General features: G+C 37.6%; 1 protein-coding gene across 8 annotated transcripts in view; it reads left to right on the top strand.

Moving 5' to 3' along the window:
* The window catches only part of PRUNE2 (prune homolog 2 with BCH domain), a 139,157-nt gene that overhangs the window by 109,408 nt on the left and 13,946 nt on the right, over nt 1–15,803 (top strand). For all 8 annotated transcript variants that reach the window (XM_071801712.1, XM_065860575.2, XM_071801711.1 and 5 more), the window contains 4 exons: nt 1,768–1,847; nt 2,753–2,953; nt 7,565–7,741; nt 12,872–12,974. In XM_071801712.1, coding sequence (XP_071657813.1) covers nt 1,768–1,847; nt 2,753–2,953; nt 7,565–7,741; nt 12,872–12,974 — 561 coding nt within the window. The remainder of the gene's footprint in view (nt 1–1,767; nt 1,848–2,752; nt 2,954–7,564; nt 7,742–12,871; nt 12,975–15,803) is intronic.

The following is a 15,803-nucleotide window of genomic DNA, read 5'->3' as shown; positions in this document are numbered from 1 at the left end:
AAAAAAAAAAAGGAAATGGTACAGTACAGACCATTTGTGCCATTCATTTCATTCATGAGCAGGATACTTTGATGTAATTTCTTTGCAGTTCTATTATGCATGCAAAGAGAAAGCATATTTCAAGCGTTATTTGATAATAAACATTTCTCAGAATTGACCTGTTTTGTAGAAATCATTAAGCAGTTAATCTCTGTATCTGTGAAAGACGTACTCTACAGTATTTGAGGATTGGTCTAGTAAAATCAGCAAGATTAAGACCTGATCATGAGTAGAGCAGCACAAATATGTGTGACCCTAGCTTTATATTGTGTGTATTCTGTGCGGCCTCATGGGAAAAGTTGGAGTCACTAGATTGCGTGTCTGTATTGGGAATTTGATGGTATGGAGCTTGCGGTGAAGATCTTTCACAACTTTAAGCACAATGAAGACTTTTGCTCACTTGTAGGCATGCCTACATGGACACATTTAATATTATCTGTATGAAATCAACAAGAAATGACAGAAATTATACTGTGACGGCCAAAAGAGTCATGTCTGCACACATTAGAGTAATGACTGTAGCCCTCATGGAGAAAGCAAAGTAGGAAGAAACTGCAGGAATGGCAAGCGAAGGCTGTTAGATCCATTCAGCAGAGTCACTCAGAACAGAGCAAGCTGATGCTGTGGCAGGGAAAATAACTTTCTTTGCTCTCATCACAGCTCTATTAATCAAAGTCTAAAAATTGTCTGTTCTTAAGCTTTTGTGAAAAAATGTATTTTTTAAAAATAAAGTATTTGGAACAGGAATTAAAAAATTCTGTTATTATTCTGACAAAATAAATTAAGCTTTTTTTTGAGTTATACATTTTAGTGCAAATAGTTTGGAATCCATCAAGACTGTCCTGAAAATGTAAAATGTTGTTTCCTATCTGTAATTGAACCATCTTCCCAGAAAACATTTTGTAAAATACTTGAGTAGAAAATAGGCGTGAAAACAATTCAAATCAACTTGCTTTAAGCATTCAAACACCTTTGTTATTATTTTTGCCACTTAATGCCTTTCATTTGTCTCATGTAGGTATGTTAAATGTGATTTCTTATTATCTTCCTAGAAATGGAGTCTAGGTAGGATATTTTGCAACAGTTTAGTCTTTAAAAATCTGCAGTGTAGTTTTGGTTCTCATTTTTGTGCTTCCTGTACTCATCCAATGCAGGACATCAAACTTGCAGTATCAGAAAATTACTGATTTGGATCAGAATTGCTCTAAAGTACAAATTATATCAAAAAATGAGAAACCCACTCATGGTCTCATTTTCACTGTGTGGTAACTGTACACAGAACAATGAAAAGACTGTTATGGAACTCTTAGCTGTGCCATGCAGTTTGTAAAGAGTAGCTGAAGCTCCCAGCAACTGTGTGTCTAGTTTGCCAGATGATAAAAAAAACACCAACAAAACCCAAACAACTTCATTTGTATAAAATTAGAAAGATTGCTGTTTGCCAGCCTGTTATTATTCAGTGCTCTGTCTTGATCCAAGTAAAAGCAGCTATGTGTGACGTATAGTCTCCAAAGGCTCTACAGACACGTGCGTAAATAAGTGCTAAGAACTGCACAATAGAATTACAACAGTTGTGTTCATGTCTTGCTTCCATCAATTTGTCATCAGACTTCTGAGCTGGCTATGTTGAGGAAAATTTCAGTTCTGTATGAGATCACATGATCAACATTGATGGCAAGGTCAACCTATGCATCTCTTTAAGATTTTGTTTTGTATTTTACCTCTCAGGTTGGTAGAAGAGGATGTGGGAATGGACATCCCCTTTTCTGAGGGTGTATTAAGCCCCAGTTCCACAGAGATGAGACCCGGTGAGAGAAGCTTTTATTCATTTTCTTAATTATAACTTACTCCCTTGGCATTTAATTATGCAGTGAGAAGTATGTTTCTGTGCTGGTAAAGAATCAGTTCAGTGTTAAAAAGTGTTAATTTCACTTTATTTACTCAATTTTCTTCTTCACTTGAGAAATGATAATTGTAGTGTGCCATTTTCTCTTGTGCGTTGTTGTCATCACTCATTTAGTCCTTGTGAGTTTAACTAGTCTCTATTATTTACCTTATGTTTTACTACTGTCAAAGTGAACTAAGCTACCATTAGAATACTTCAGACAAAACAACTTGAAATGTGCCACACAATGCAGTAGCAATGGGCAAAGCCATACCTAGCTTTGGTCTTGTCGAAGACTACTTTTGTTTGGGAATGACTAGGAGACTCAGAGGTATTTTTATTTCTTTTACTGTATGAATAATACATTGTATAGTTAAAACAAAACATGTAGCTACTTGCAGGTGAGCACCATTTGAATAGAAGCAAGCACATAAGGAAACAAATATCTACAGGGCATTTTCACTCAGATTAATTTCTCCATGATTCAGCAATGTCTTGGTTCGAATTATTTGTGTATTGGTCTTTAAATTCTTGAACATTGTGGGACAGAGCATGTCCAAACCTTGATTTTCATCTGATGATTGCAAAAAAAGTGAATCTGGATTTTACATAATTTAAGAGCTCCCAGCTACATCTGCCATTCCTGTATATGCTTGTTTTATTTCTTTAAACATTAATGTTGACATTTGTGTTTTATGTTAGGTCTTAAATGGCTTGATGTTACTAAAATTGATCTGTCCCAGTGTCTTTGAAGGTTATTCTAAAGTATCTGGGAGATTAATTGTGTGTGTGGAAGATAAAGTTCTTTTTTTCTTCCTGTTTTTTCAGAACCTCCCAATTCTCTTGATCTTGATGGTTCTCATCCCAGAAGGATAAAGCTCACTGCTCCAAATATCAATCTCTCTCTGGACCAGAGTGAAGGGTCTGTGCTTTCTGATGATAATTTGGATACACCAGATGAAATTGACATCAACGTAGATGACCTTGACACCCCTGATGAAGCAGACTCTTTTGAATACACTGGACAAGGTAATGTTCTAGATTGTAAATGCAGAGTTCATCTCTGTACCTTTATTTACTGCTTACATGATCTGTCTCATGTCTGTCGGGCTATGAATATGGTCAGAGCATTTGAGAGTTAATGCTGGGTGTCAGGATATTTTTACTGTCTTCTATTTTTTAACTTTTCTTCCCCTGTATAAAGTAATACATTTCCACTTATGCAAAGTGTAGAAATAAATAGTACAACTGATCAAATAAAATAAGAAAATATACGTAAAGAGAATAAAATTCCGAGTCCTGTCTTTGTCCAGCACCGTAGGACTTACCTGAAAAGAGTCATTCAAGAAGCAGAAAACAGTTGCTGTCTGTTGTAGAGCGTGCTATTGCTAACTGCACCTTTGTGCAGCTCTGGCTAGCTCTAGGTTACAGTTACATCAGTAGTACTTAGGGATATAACCTTGTGCAAATTATGTTCTCTGACATAAGTTGCACCAAAGAGCTTTCATTGTATAAATAAAGTAGACACGGCCTGGTGAGAGAGGTCTTTTGTTAGTGAGAAAAGTCTTTTTTTTACTCCCATGTATGGTTGAAAAGTTAAGATATGGAACGTGTGTGCATTGCATGATAAAGCTAGCTCAGGTGATGGAACAACAGGTTTCCTCGTTCCACCAATTTAAATATTCTTTCTCAGCAGGATTAGTTGAACAGTGTAGATACACACTGAAATGTGCAATGGATACTTCCTTCACATAGTAACAATGTTGTCTCAAGTCATTAAAAATTGTTTTGCACGTTCTCACTCACTTCACTTACCCTCATCTACTAGGTGGGTCACCTTGTCATAGAAAGACATCAGGTTGGTCAAACAGGACCTACCTTTCATAAGCCCAGGTTGACTGGGTCTGATCGCATGGTTTTCTTCTATGTGCTGTGTGATGTCACTTAGGATGATCTGCTCCATGACCTTCTGCGGCACTGAGGTTAGACTGACAGGTCTGTAGTCCCCTGGATCCTCCTTCTGACCTTTCTTGTAGACTGGTGTCGTGTTTGCCAATTTCCAGTCAATTGGGACTTCACCAGTTAGCCAAGAATGCCAGTAGATGATGGAAAGTGGCTTATTGATCACTTCCACCGGCTTGCTCAGCACCCTTGGGTGTATCCCATCTGGCCCCAGTCATGGAGGTTGATTTTAGACATACTTAGTTGGCAAAATGTCCTCCACTTAGATGACCCAGGAACAGAGAATAGAAAAGGGGGGAAAAAATCACATTTTATCAAAATAGACCAGCAGTAAAATAAGCAGGCTAGGTATTTCATGAATCTGATAGCTACGAGTGTAATCACAAGAACTAGTGCAGAATGATTTATGTGCATGGTAAATAGCCTTTTTTATCTTTGGACTTTGGAGCAGCATAACCTCTGCTGTTACTAGTACTCATGATCTCCCGCAGATCAGTGTTTCTGGCCTGTTATGCCAATCCCAGGGAAGTAAATACTGAGAAGACACACCTGTTGAGACTGTTTAGAACAGTGATTTTTAGCTTGTCATACTCAGACTGCTGAAGGTTTATTCGAACTGCAAAAGGCAACTGAGAAAAGCAAGACTGTTGTTTTGATTCAGGGGTCCACCTCATTGCTGGAAAACTGATGGCTCTGTAATACGAGAAATACTGAAAACCATTTGTTTATAAGAACCGTGAAAAAGAATCATCACAACTGCAATGTGCAAGAAAATAGATGACAGCAAAAATACTGAAGTACTTGACTTGAACTTGACTTAGGGATTGGTTGATCATCACTTTCACAGCATTTTTTGTCACTAATTTAAACTTTCTCTTTCAGAACTTGCTTTTGTTTCCAAAATCAGCTTTTTAGGATTATGACGCTAGATGACATAAAAATTGCATTTCAGAAAGCCATATGTGCACATCGGTGAAGGTCTCCTCCCAAATCAGTTTCACTGATAAAAAAGGAATCTCAAACCCCAAATAAAGTTTCGGCGTTATTCTGACAGTTACCTAGCCTAGCCTCTTTTCACTAAAGCGGTTCTGCCAGCTACAGTTCTCTTCTTCAGCCATGTTCTTTCTACCCTGCGAGAAACCTGCTGACCGGCCAGTTTCCTAGGCTGTTCTGATAATCAATCCCCTCTATCTATTCTGAACACACCTGAGCTGCATATTGCATCCCATGGGGATCCTATATCCTTGAAGAAATGGACCACCTTCTGATGACCTGTCAAAGTTTACATAGCTTGACTGCGTGCATGTAGTTTTCATATTGTTTCCCATGGTACCTTTAGAAGATTAACATCATACAAAATTGCATTAAGGTATGTAGGTTTTGAGGGAGTTAGTTTATTCATTTTGTAAGGTTGTTCCCAATGTCACGTAATATGCGATGTCTCAAAAGTGAATGTTAAATATATTATTAAACATCATGAGCATTGTACCCTGAGAAGCCATGAAAACATAGTTCACATACTTCCACAATATATAATCTAATGAGCAGCAACTGTTAAACTGATTTGAAATAGCATACTTGAAAAAAACCACGTTCTGCAGTCTGTTCATCCCAGCCTTAGATCTCTTCAAACTCCCTTATTTGCAATTCATAAGGAAAAAAAGCTTATGTGGTCATTTTACATGTGCACATATATGTATTTCTTGATCTTCCATCCCTCTTTCCACCATTAATACAGTTTTACTTGAATATGTTTTTAACTCATTGATTGGTTAGATGATGATGCAGTGGGTGAAATATTACTTATTACTGCTTTCAAGATTCCGACAGGCAGGAATTAGGTAAAGAAAAATAATTGGTGATAGACTCAGGTTTTGTTGCACATGTGGAAATCTACCTTGGAGGGGGGAACCTTCCATCAGTATTATTCCCTAACAATACCTTGTATTAGGAACAGAGAGTACAAGAAAAGCAGCAGTAGCAATTGAGACTTCATTAGTCCAACTGAAACAACAAATGTGTGCCCAACCTAATATATACATTTTTTTTAAATTCAAAGCATTTTTTGTCCTTTGAGGAACCTGATATTCCCAAGAAATTTGATGGAATTATTCATAGATTTTAATGCAGAAATCAGTTTTAAAAATTGATAGTCAGTACATGTATGTGTGTGTGCTCATAAGTTCTCTGTGTATAGATGTACGTGGTATATACATAGTATATGATCTTAGTTTTGATTTCATAAAGATAATCGATTTAATTCTTGTGACAAACTACTGTGTTTTCAAGATCATACATTCTCATTTGTATGAGTAGTCCAAGAAATAGCATTCATCCAAGAGGCATCCCAAGATGAACCAATACATAGAAATATTTGAGGACTTCTGTGAAACATGTTATTTACTTCTTCTTGTGAATTTAAATAACTTATTTTAGTTTACTCCTAACTCTTATAGATCTATTTGGTATTTTCTAATAAGATATCTGATCATCTTTTTATGTACACATATGTATGTCATGTATATCACTGTATCTGTATTTAGTTACCTTGCTTATTGATTTATGTAATCAAATTCTGCCCCTATTGCTACAGAGCCAGAACAATACTTTAAAAAGAGGTGATTTTATTTGTTTACTTCAAATATGTGTAATGCATAAAATGCATAGAATCTTTACTATGAAAATAAATTCATTATATGCATACAGCCACAAGGTAAAGATGTTTCAGAAAGAATAAGTTTTTTTCTTTAATTTCAACTGGAAAACCAATATGTTGTAACAATAACTAAAGAAGGAAATAAAATAATTCCAGCTGTGGAGAGAATTACTTTTTATGTCATTTGCTCTGTAACCAGCCACTAAGTTTGAAAAACTGGAATGCAGTTAAATTAATTGTTAGGAGCCATCTTGTCAATGTGCAATGGAAATGTAGATTTTGTTAATTACTTCACAGCTTTTCTGAAACTGTGATCATGTATAACTGTGATCATTGTACCTGTGAACTGCATGTACCTGTTCTCTCAGGGGTGCTCATATGAACAGGCTGATTGCCTGGCTGCTCTGTACTTCACTTCTGGGAGGGAACTGGTATTTATTCTCAAATGAAAGGCCCCAAGGAAGGCAAATACTGTGCTTAAGGGATACGAGGAGTCACCATTGTCTCATGACTCAATCGGAAGAAGGGCGTTCTTCATGTTTGTTGGTGCCAGATGTGAGGAGACTGGAGACAAATGGGGAAAAAGTTGAGAAGCTGAAGAAGCTCTGTGGTAATTCCTCTCTAGACAAGAAGCTTCACTATATTCGCTTTTAGTTCCCTATTTTGCTTTTTGGTATAGTTCTCCTACCTGCAACACAAAGATTTTTAAAGACCTAGAGTGCAATCCCTCTAGTGAGCAGCTGATCAGTTTTACTAACTAGATGCAAAAATGCAAAAATCCTTCATGGTATTCTGCATGGTGATAATCACTGCTGTTCTTTTTATGTTCATAGTGATAAAAAGTTTTTTAAAATGAAAACTTCTTCTTTGCTGACTGTTACGTGATCAAATTCTGCTTTTATTTATACCAGTGCAGATCCAGGATGGTGCTGTAAAAGTCCAGTTAATTTAAGTCTTCCATTTCAAATATATGTAACAGAGTTTTTACAGGAAGATGTAATATATACAATTTTATTTTTCAGAAGAGCAGACTGCTACTAAGGATGCTTCCAACGAGGAGTCTGAATCAATTCCGGAGTATACAGCTGAAGAGGAGCGAGAGGACAACAGGTTATGGAGAACAGTGGTTATTGGAGAACAAGAACAAAGAATTGATATGAAAGTCATTGAACCTTACAAAAAGGTCATATCACATGGAGGTAGGAAAAATCAGAATGCATTTTTTAGATTGAAGTAAAAAATCATGATTTATTGAGCATTATTTGTTTCTGGTTTAGTTCAGTTATCACACTGGCAAGGGGAGAGAGAGTTTATTTTTCAGCCATGGCTGAAATCAACCTGGCTTTCAATTCAGTGTGGCAATGACTGATTTGTATTTCAAATACAAAGCAATTTCAGGAGCAGCAAATAAACTGACATGCATGTGTCAGTAACAACCTGGTCATTGTAGGATAAAACTAAACGTAAGGAGAAAGCTTTTGTCCTACAGAAAAAAATTTTGAAAACTTTATTCTGTGGATTTTGGTAACACCTTTTGCATGAGGAAGTGCTCTGTGATTTTTTGAATGATATATGTGAATGAACAGATGTAAACAAGATGAGTGGCAAACGGAAAAATATACAGTTTGCCCTGGGGCTTCCATTCATCTGGCTAAACTCTTTATGTTATTTTTCTGCCATTGATAGTGGCCAGCAGATAGCATTTCACCAGCAACGTTTAATGTTGTTTTTTTTCATGTAATTAGTTAATGATTACCAAACATTATATCAAAGGAAACAAAGTAGGAAAATGATCTCATGTGCTTGCTATATTGTCTGCTTCTCTTATCTGTACCGTAACCTCCTCAGATAATTTGTAGTTCTGGTGTTACTAACACGCTTCTGTATAAATTAATTAAAGGGATAAATATTGCTATAGATATTGAAGAAACAAAATGAAGGTTTTTTAAGTTCCTTTTCCTTGGTGTCTCAGGTTTAGATTATCTTTGAATTCTATGTTTGTGGGACAGTTTTTGCCACCAAATAAGGTACTAAGTAAGGATGGGTTGTTCTATTCCTGGAAAAACTGGGACAGGTAACTTAGCGTCTCAAAGATTTGGGAGTTCATATGCGGATACTTTGGTCACAGTGTTGCCGATCCATAACATCATTTAAAGGTAAAAGATTGTTGCCAATATATTTTCAATGCTGAATCATTATCTGATGCAAGTATATAAATAAATTATGTTTAATTATATTACCTGAGGATGTATTCTTCAAATTTGCAGCTTTGCATTAAAAGCAGCTAGATGCTAGTGTAGAGGTGTTCACAGTGGCCAGTGTACAGAAGGTTTAGTTGGAAGTAATAAAGATATTTAAACCTCCAAGAATTTTCCCACTGTAAGAACACCATCAAAAATATGTGAGTGTGATGACACCTCAGACATAGTTTAGCAAACAGACACAGATGGCATAACTTAGGATTTGAATATTTTGAAGCCTTGCTAATGGTGTTTATTTATTTGGTTTTTATATGAGGTAAACTAGTGTAGGTACATTTGTGGTGAAGACTCTCATGTATAGTTCCTACTAGATGCTGATGTATGAAAAATAAGTACCAGTCCATTTTAGTGAGGGGAAAAGGAATAGCTCTTATTTGAGCACTGTTTGGCTGTAGAACAAGGACTAATTCCAGTGGCAGACATCTCTGATAGCAACTATGAAGTACATAACAATTTACAGTTATCGATGGGAATCTAGGTCATTCAGCTCGGTTCTCAGTGTGAAATAACCAGGATTCAAATTTTACATATCTGACATCTGGTTTTGTTAGAACACTCATATCTAAGATAAAGAACATTACATTTACTTTTGGATGGTCAATAACTTAACCATTGTAAAAAAAAAAAACAGTGTGAGTTTCAGTCCATCACTGACTCAACTACAAACTTTTCCTGGAAACCAACCATGTCAAAGTGAGTTAAGAACTGGATTAAGTTATGTGTTTATGAAGTGGCAAACTAAAGATGGGGAAACAAAATTATTTTGATGCATGGGTCATGGGAAAACTTTGGACATGTTGAACAGTTTCTACAGTATGGTGGCTAGACCTATTCTGTATGATGTTCCATTTGGCAATACTTTAGTATCTTTGGAGTGCTTTAGAGGGCCAGGAATTTTTCCTTTAGCCTTGAGATTAAGAACTTACTCTGGCTAAAATTAGTGAATTGCAATTTAAGTCAAACATCTCTTGATGATTTGATGATATACTCAACATTTCTCCCTGCCAAATGACAGGTAACACCAAATGCAGAATCTAGATGGTAGCCACAAAATAGGAAAGGGGAGAGAGTAGACTTGCCAGTGTAGGTTTGATATTGCCTTCCACATGGGTTGATGAAGTAGTTTCGTAGACATCTGTCTCTTTACATAGGCTGTCTGAGAATTTGGGCAAATGGCTTTTACTGATTACTAGTGATGAATTAAAGCACACTTCCCTCTTGGGTGAACATTCCTTGTCTACAAGCATGTGTAAGAAAAAGTGGCTTAGATTTATCTCTGGGTTTTTCTTCTATGTGCTGTTAGGTGGCATCTGCACATAATCATTTTTCTTTACATTAGCTGCAAACTGTGCTGTGGACACACCTGCCGCTTTGTGTTCTCACTGCCAAACTCCTGAGCCAGCTGGACCAGATTGCTTTATGTCAACGTGGTATAAATTGTCCTGAAAGTCTCTTAAGGACTTTTAAATTTATGGAAGGAAGAAAATCTCCTCCCTATTTGTATAACTGGGGCGGGGGGAGGGGAGGGTATACTGCTTTATTGCATAGTGATTTAGCTGAGAAATGAGCTATGATGGGATAGGTGAAATGAGTACCATCTCTTCAAAAGTATGTGAGTCTATTGAGAAGGTGGAAACATAACAGAGAGTAGTACCAAGTGATGAGTGTGGGAGGTAGAGTTCTTTTCATTTCTTTGGAGAAGACTCATATATTTCTTCATATCAAACTCTAAACAGGTGAAAGTGCTAAAAACAGGAGTTTCTTCCCCTTCCATATGTGCATCCTTGCTAGAGAATGTAATGCTACTCTTTGACCTTGACATCCTCACTGGGACACCAAAGTCAATGACCTATATGTGTATATATGGATACGCTGTTCACGTTTACGGGATCCTAACATAGGCTAGACAAACCATCCCATGTCACATGGTTTAAAGTGGTAATACCCACATTGCCCTTTGACTTGAACTCAAACCCTAATCCTGAGCTCTTCTGCCTGTCCATGTCCTCCAACAGGATGGAGAGCAATGCTGCACTGTGGGACTGGAGAAGACAGTGGACATGTGCTGGGCTACCATTGTACAGTGGTTTTGCTAGCTCTGGAAGCCTAGCTGTAGATTAGCTGTCCTTTAGCCTCTGAAAGCCAGAAAAAAACCCTACTTTAGAGTGCTGGGAAGTCAAGAGATGCCAGGATCATGGAAGGATGGAGTTAAGGCTAAGGACAGAAAGTGTCCTACAGTGTCCAAATGATTCTTCAGAGGATGAGGTTTAGGCTAGCTGACATTCTCAACTCAATGGTGATGTTGCCATCAATAATATGTGTTATCAGCTTATCAAATGCATTGTATTTAGTAAAATCTGCCAAATCAAATGTAGAAAGAAAAAAGTCCAGCATAATTGTTCAGCAGAGTGCTTTGCCAAGCCTTGGTTTGAAACAACATGGTTCGAGGCAGGAGACTTACTTCTGACATGCACATTTTTCTCTCAGGGACTTTTCCTTCTTTTGGTCCCCTTTGTAACTGCAGAAGCACTGATGGGTTTCTGTCCTTAAGGAGCAGCTGAGAGCCCTGAACAGAGAGTGCCTCTGTGCCTGTCCTGACTAGGATAGTGTTGAGATTAATCAGGTGTGGTTCTCCTTGGTATGGAAGACTTCATGGGCAAGTGCGTTGAAGCACCCATTTTGTCAAAGATTCTGGATTCTGTGAAGATCTCTACAAAGATTTTTAAGATATTACTTCTTTGACATAAACATCTTCTCGTTATTTCAGCTAGCTGAGACTCAGCTTAGCTGTTGTCTGAGAAAGGAGGAAACAACTTAGGCTCTCACTCTTCCCTTGTTAGCACACATGTATTGTGTGTTATCTCTGTCTTTTCATAAAGAATTTTGCTTTGTTCAGCTGGCTACAATGCAAGAGGTTCTGTGAGCATTTGAATGAGGCTTGGATAGTGCTCTGTTGTATCCAAAAAGCACTGTGAAAGTCTTAAAAACTCCTTATGAAAGTGTTGTTTAGGTGCTGATATTATCCTTTTATTTTGTCAGGAATGTGTTCCTATTTCTGAGGGAGGTTCAGGGTTTCCTTCATGAACGTTATCATCTGTCTGTCATCGTCAGTTTCTCTTAGACTCTTTTAAAAGTCTTTCAAGTCATACTCTAGGTATACCAAGCTTCTATCCCAGCGTCATTAGTTCTGTCTACCAACAACCATTTCTACAGCACCTCTATAAATTGCCTTCTGACTACATGTATCTTTTAAATAAAACTTTCAACTGAAATGCAGGAGTATTTTGTGTTTATTATTAATAATACAGAAATCCATAGCAGCTGCAAAAGATTGTGGAGAAGATTAATCAGCATTAATCCATCATGGAAAAATATGTATTTTCTTTTGGGTAACAAGCAACTGTCCTGGATCCCAGAATAGTAGTCCTGCAGCTTTGAGGGTTTACAGCTATTGTTAGGCATTGGTGTAGCCAAGAGAATGCCACCAGTGGATAACTGGAGTGCCCAAGGTAAAGAAGTATTTCATACAAAACCTGCAGCTAAGAATTTAAGGGATCCTCAGGAGCTTTTAAGGTATAGTGGAGTGGAGTCATAATTGTAATATCCTGAGGCCATTGAAGCTGCACAAGCCAACTGAGATTGGATTGTAAGGCTTTGTGAAACATCATTCAAAAGATGCAGGATAACAACTGCAGGATATTTTCTTTAGTCACTTATTCCTCTGTCTAAGGTGAGCGTTCAAGTGTATTATTGCCATAGAGATGCAATGAACCAGGAGTTCAGATAAGATTGTATTACTTACAGAGTTGAAAAAAGTATTTTTGCTGGTCTCTATGAAGTTTGCTAATCACAGTATCACAGTTACTAATAGTTGTGCTAAGTGCGTTTTTCAGGAATTCAGTATAACTACTTTCTTATCACTTGATGACAGTTTATATATTACATTTTCCATCTTCTTCAGCCATAAACGTAGTGGCTCTATTCCAGAACTTTTAGTTTTCTTTTAAAATTTATCTTGTTAAGAGCCTTTAACAAAGATAAAAATGCCTTTTTTGTTTTTTTCCACAGGATACTATGGCGATGGCCTGAATGCTATCATTGTGTTTGCAGCGTGCTTCTTGCCAGACAGCAGTCGAACTGATTACAACTATGTAATGGAAAATCTTTTCCTGTGAGTGATATGTGAGCAATATGACAGAGTCCTCTGAGTTAGTATTCATAATTATATAGGGAGAGTTAACATGTCTTTAATTAAGAGGTCATTTTGGTCATTAGAAGGGGAGTGATCTGAATGACAAGGAAAATAGTAGTTTTAGATAAACTTCTCAGTGGAGCATTAGTTTGGTATTCTTTTCCTACTCATCCTCCCAAAGTAAGGTGTATTTGATAGGACCAAATCTCGCTGTAGTATCCTGAAACGTCAAGAAATGCAGTATCTTCAGCCTCTTGGGCCTACAATCATTGAACTGTTCCACTAGTCATTTCCAGCCCTTGCTGAGAACAATCAGCAGGAACTTAGGCCACCAGACTGGCTTTCACTGTTCATTGTTTATTATATATTATCATGAGGTATCACTGTATGTCATATTTTTAATATATACCGTGGCTGTGTTTAGTAGTCACAGGACCGTTTTCTGACATGTGTTTTAAAAATACAGGATAAATGACAATTGCTTACACAAACAGATCTGCATATTTTTCCTGACTCCAGCTACTTCTGATGCAGTTGTAAGTGGCAGGGGCCAGTTGGGCAGGACACAAATTTGGGCACATGAACCCAAATTTATCACAGGAAAATTACTCCTAATACCAACTTCATTTGGCAGCCAATAATTGTGAAGGCAGCACTTTCCAAGTGCCTCCAGCTACTTCCACTTGAAGCTGTTAAAAAAAATCAGTCATTTGAGCATTTTCTATGCTAAAACCAAGTATGTCATTTCTAAAGCCAGCAGAGGCCTGGCCTTCACCATTTGCAGCTTAAGAAGGCATCAAGAGCGCAGACCCAATCTTCTTAAAACTCCTGTCCTTGAAGATGCACATGGTGACAGCCAGTACCTTCAACAGTGTGTCTATATTTGAAAAATGAGATTTTAGTGCTTTAGTTCCATGTCAGGCCAACTGCTATCATTTTTCTGGTAGAGACTCTAAGACCTCGATGTCATCTGCAATAACCGATTTACACAATGCTAGGTGATCTAGAGGGGAGTAATTACTATAGTGTTTTTAATTCAATAAATAGGGAACAAAGCTGAAAGCAATCGTGACTGACATTAAAGAATTGTTCTTTGACCCCACACAAGACCCTTTTCATAGACAGAGCTGGTGGTAAACAGGCTTCACAGAAAAAGCCTTTTAAAGCCTCAAGAGACTTTTACACATCACTTGAGGATATTACCAAATTCTATTTTATAACTCACTGTCTTTTTGAGGGGTAATAGTGTTAGAGAGAGTTCAGGTTGGCTGTGAACCTTCAGCTTATTTTAAGGCTTATAGACCCTTTGTTCTCTGTAAGACAGCAAGAAAAGAGGTCAGATCACCCCTTTCAGTTGTAGGTCTATTAATTGTATTGAAACAGAGGGACTGCGGCAGTTTTCAATGTATCCCATAACTGATATATTTAAATATTTGTGAATTCCTTACTATTGAGTTATACAGGAGTCTGTAGAGACCTGCAAATCACTAAATCTCTTCTCATTTTTTTATACAGCATGTTTCTGATAGACAATCATGCACTTGCAGCAAATAAGCCACCTCTATTTTCTGATTAACCTCTGTCCTCAATTGTTCCTGAGTTGTACAGCTACTTTCACTTCTACTTTCCCTTCATATTTCCAGTTACCTTATTCGTTACCTTGACAAATCCTGTAAAACTGTCTTCGAAGAGTTGGGTTTCAGCCAAAACCCTTGAGACGGCATCTTGTACATCACTTCTTCTAGATGATGCAGATCCACACAGAAAAGCCTGCATTTCTGTGTTTCATTTGTGGCTGCCTGATACAGTCTAGAGATCAGAAGATTTTAAAAGAATCACAACTTGAGAAGCTACGCTTTTAAATTGAAAACAAGCATTTTTTGCTTTCATAGTGAGTGAGTTGTTCTAGTCAATGAGAAAAATTCTGTCCATCATGTCAAATAATTAAAAAATTACCATTATTACCAAATAATAATAAATTACCAGTTAGGTAAGGTTTGCCAGAGAGTTCGGCATCCCTAAAATGGCAAATGGTCTCATTCAACCCACAGTGATTAAGAGCTGTTGACTGAAAGTACATGAGGTAACTGAGATCTGCCAAAAAACTAGCAGCAATTACTTTTTGTTGTAATACTTCTCTTGCTCCTGATGAGAAGTATGCATGATTATTTTTATTATAATGAATTATTAATAATATTCACAATTCCCTTTGAACTTAAGCAAACACAGACATTTATGATTCTGGCTCTGCGTAACCAAAAGGCTGGTAGTGTTTTCAGAACTATGTATACAGCCTTTACTGTATATTTCAATGTCTAAATGCCTTTAAAGCACTAAATATTGTGCCCTATGGGAAGGGCTAATTTCATAACCTGTTGTAGGGGTTTAACCCCAGCCAGCAGCTAAGCAACACACAGCCACTTTCTTACTCCCCTCACAGTGAGATGGGGGAGAGGATCAGAAGAGTGAAAGTGAGAAAACTTGTGGACAGTTTAATAAGTAAAGCAGAAGCCATACTCGCAAGTGAAGCAGAACACAGGTTTCGTTCACCACTCCCCATGGGCAGGCAGGTGTTCAGCCATCCCCAGAACAGCAGGGCTGCACCACGGGTGAAGGTTACTTGGGAAGACAAACACCATCACTCTGAATGCCCCCCCGTTCCCTTTTCTTCCCCCTGATTTTAATTGCTGGACATGATGCCATAGGGTATGGAGTACCCCTGTGGTCAGTTGGGGTCAGCAGTCCCAGCTGTGTACCCTCCAAACTTCTTGTGCACCCCTAGACCATTCACTGGTGAGATGGTGTGAG

The sequence above is a fragment of the Patagioenas fasciata genome, chromosome Z, assembly GCF_037038585.1.
Source record: "Patagioenas fasciata isolate bPatFas1 chromosome Z, bPatFas1.hap1, whole genome shotgun sequence".
Classification (NCBI taxonomy): domain Eukaryota; kingdom Metazoa; phylum Chordata; class Aves; order Columbiformes; family Columbidae; genus Patagioenas; species Patagioenas fasciata.
The sequence above is the reverse complement of the archived record's forward strand: the minus strand, read 5'-3'. Positions and strand labels throughout refer to the sequence as shown.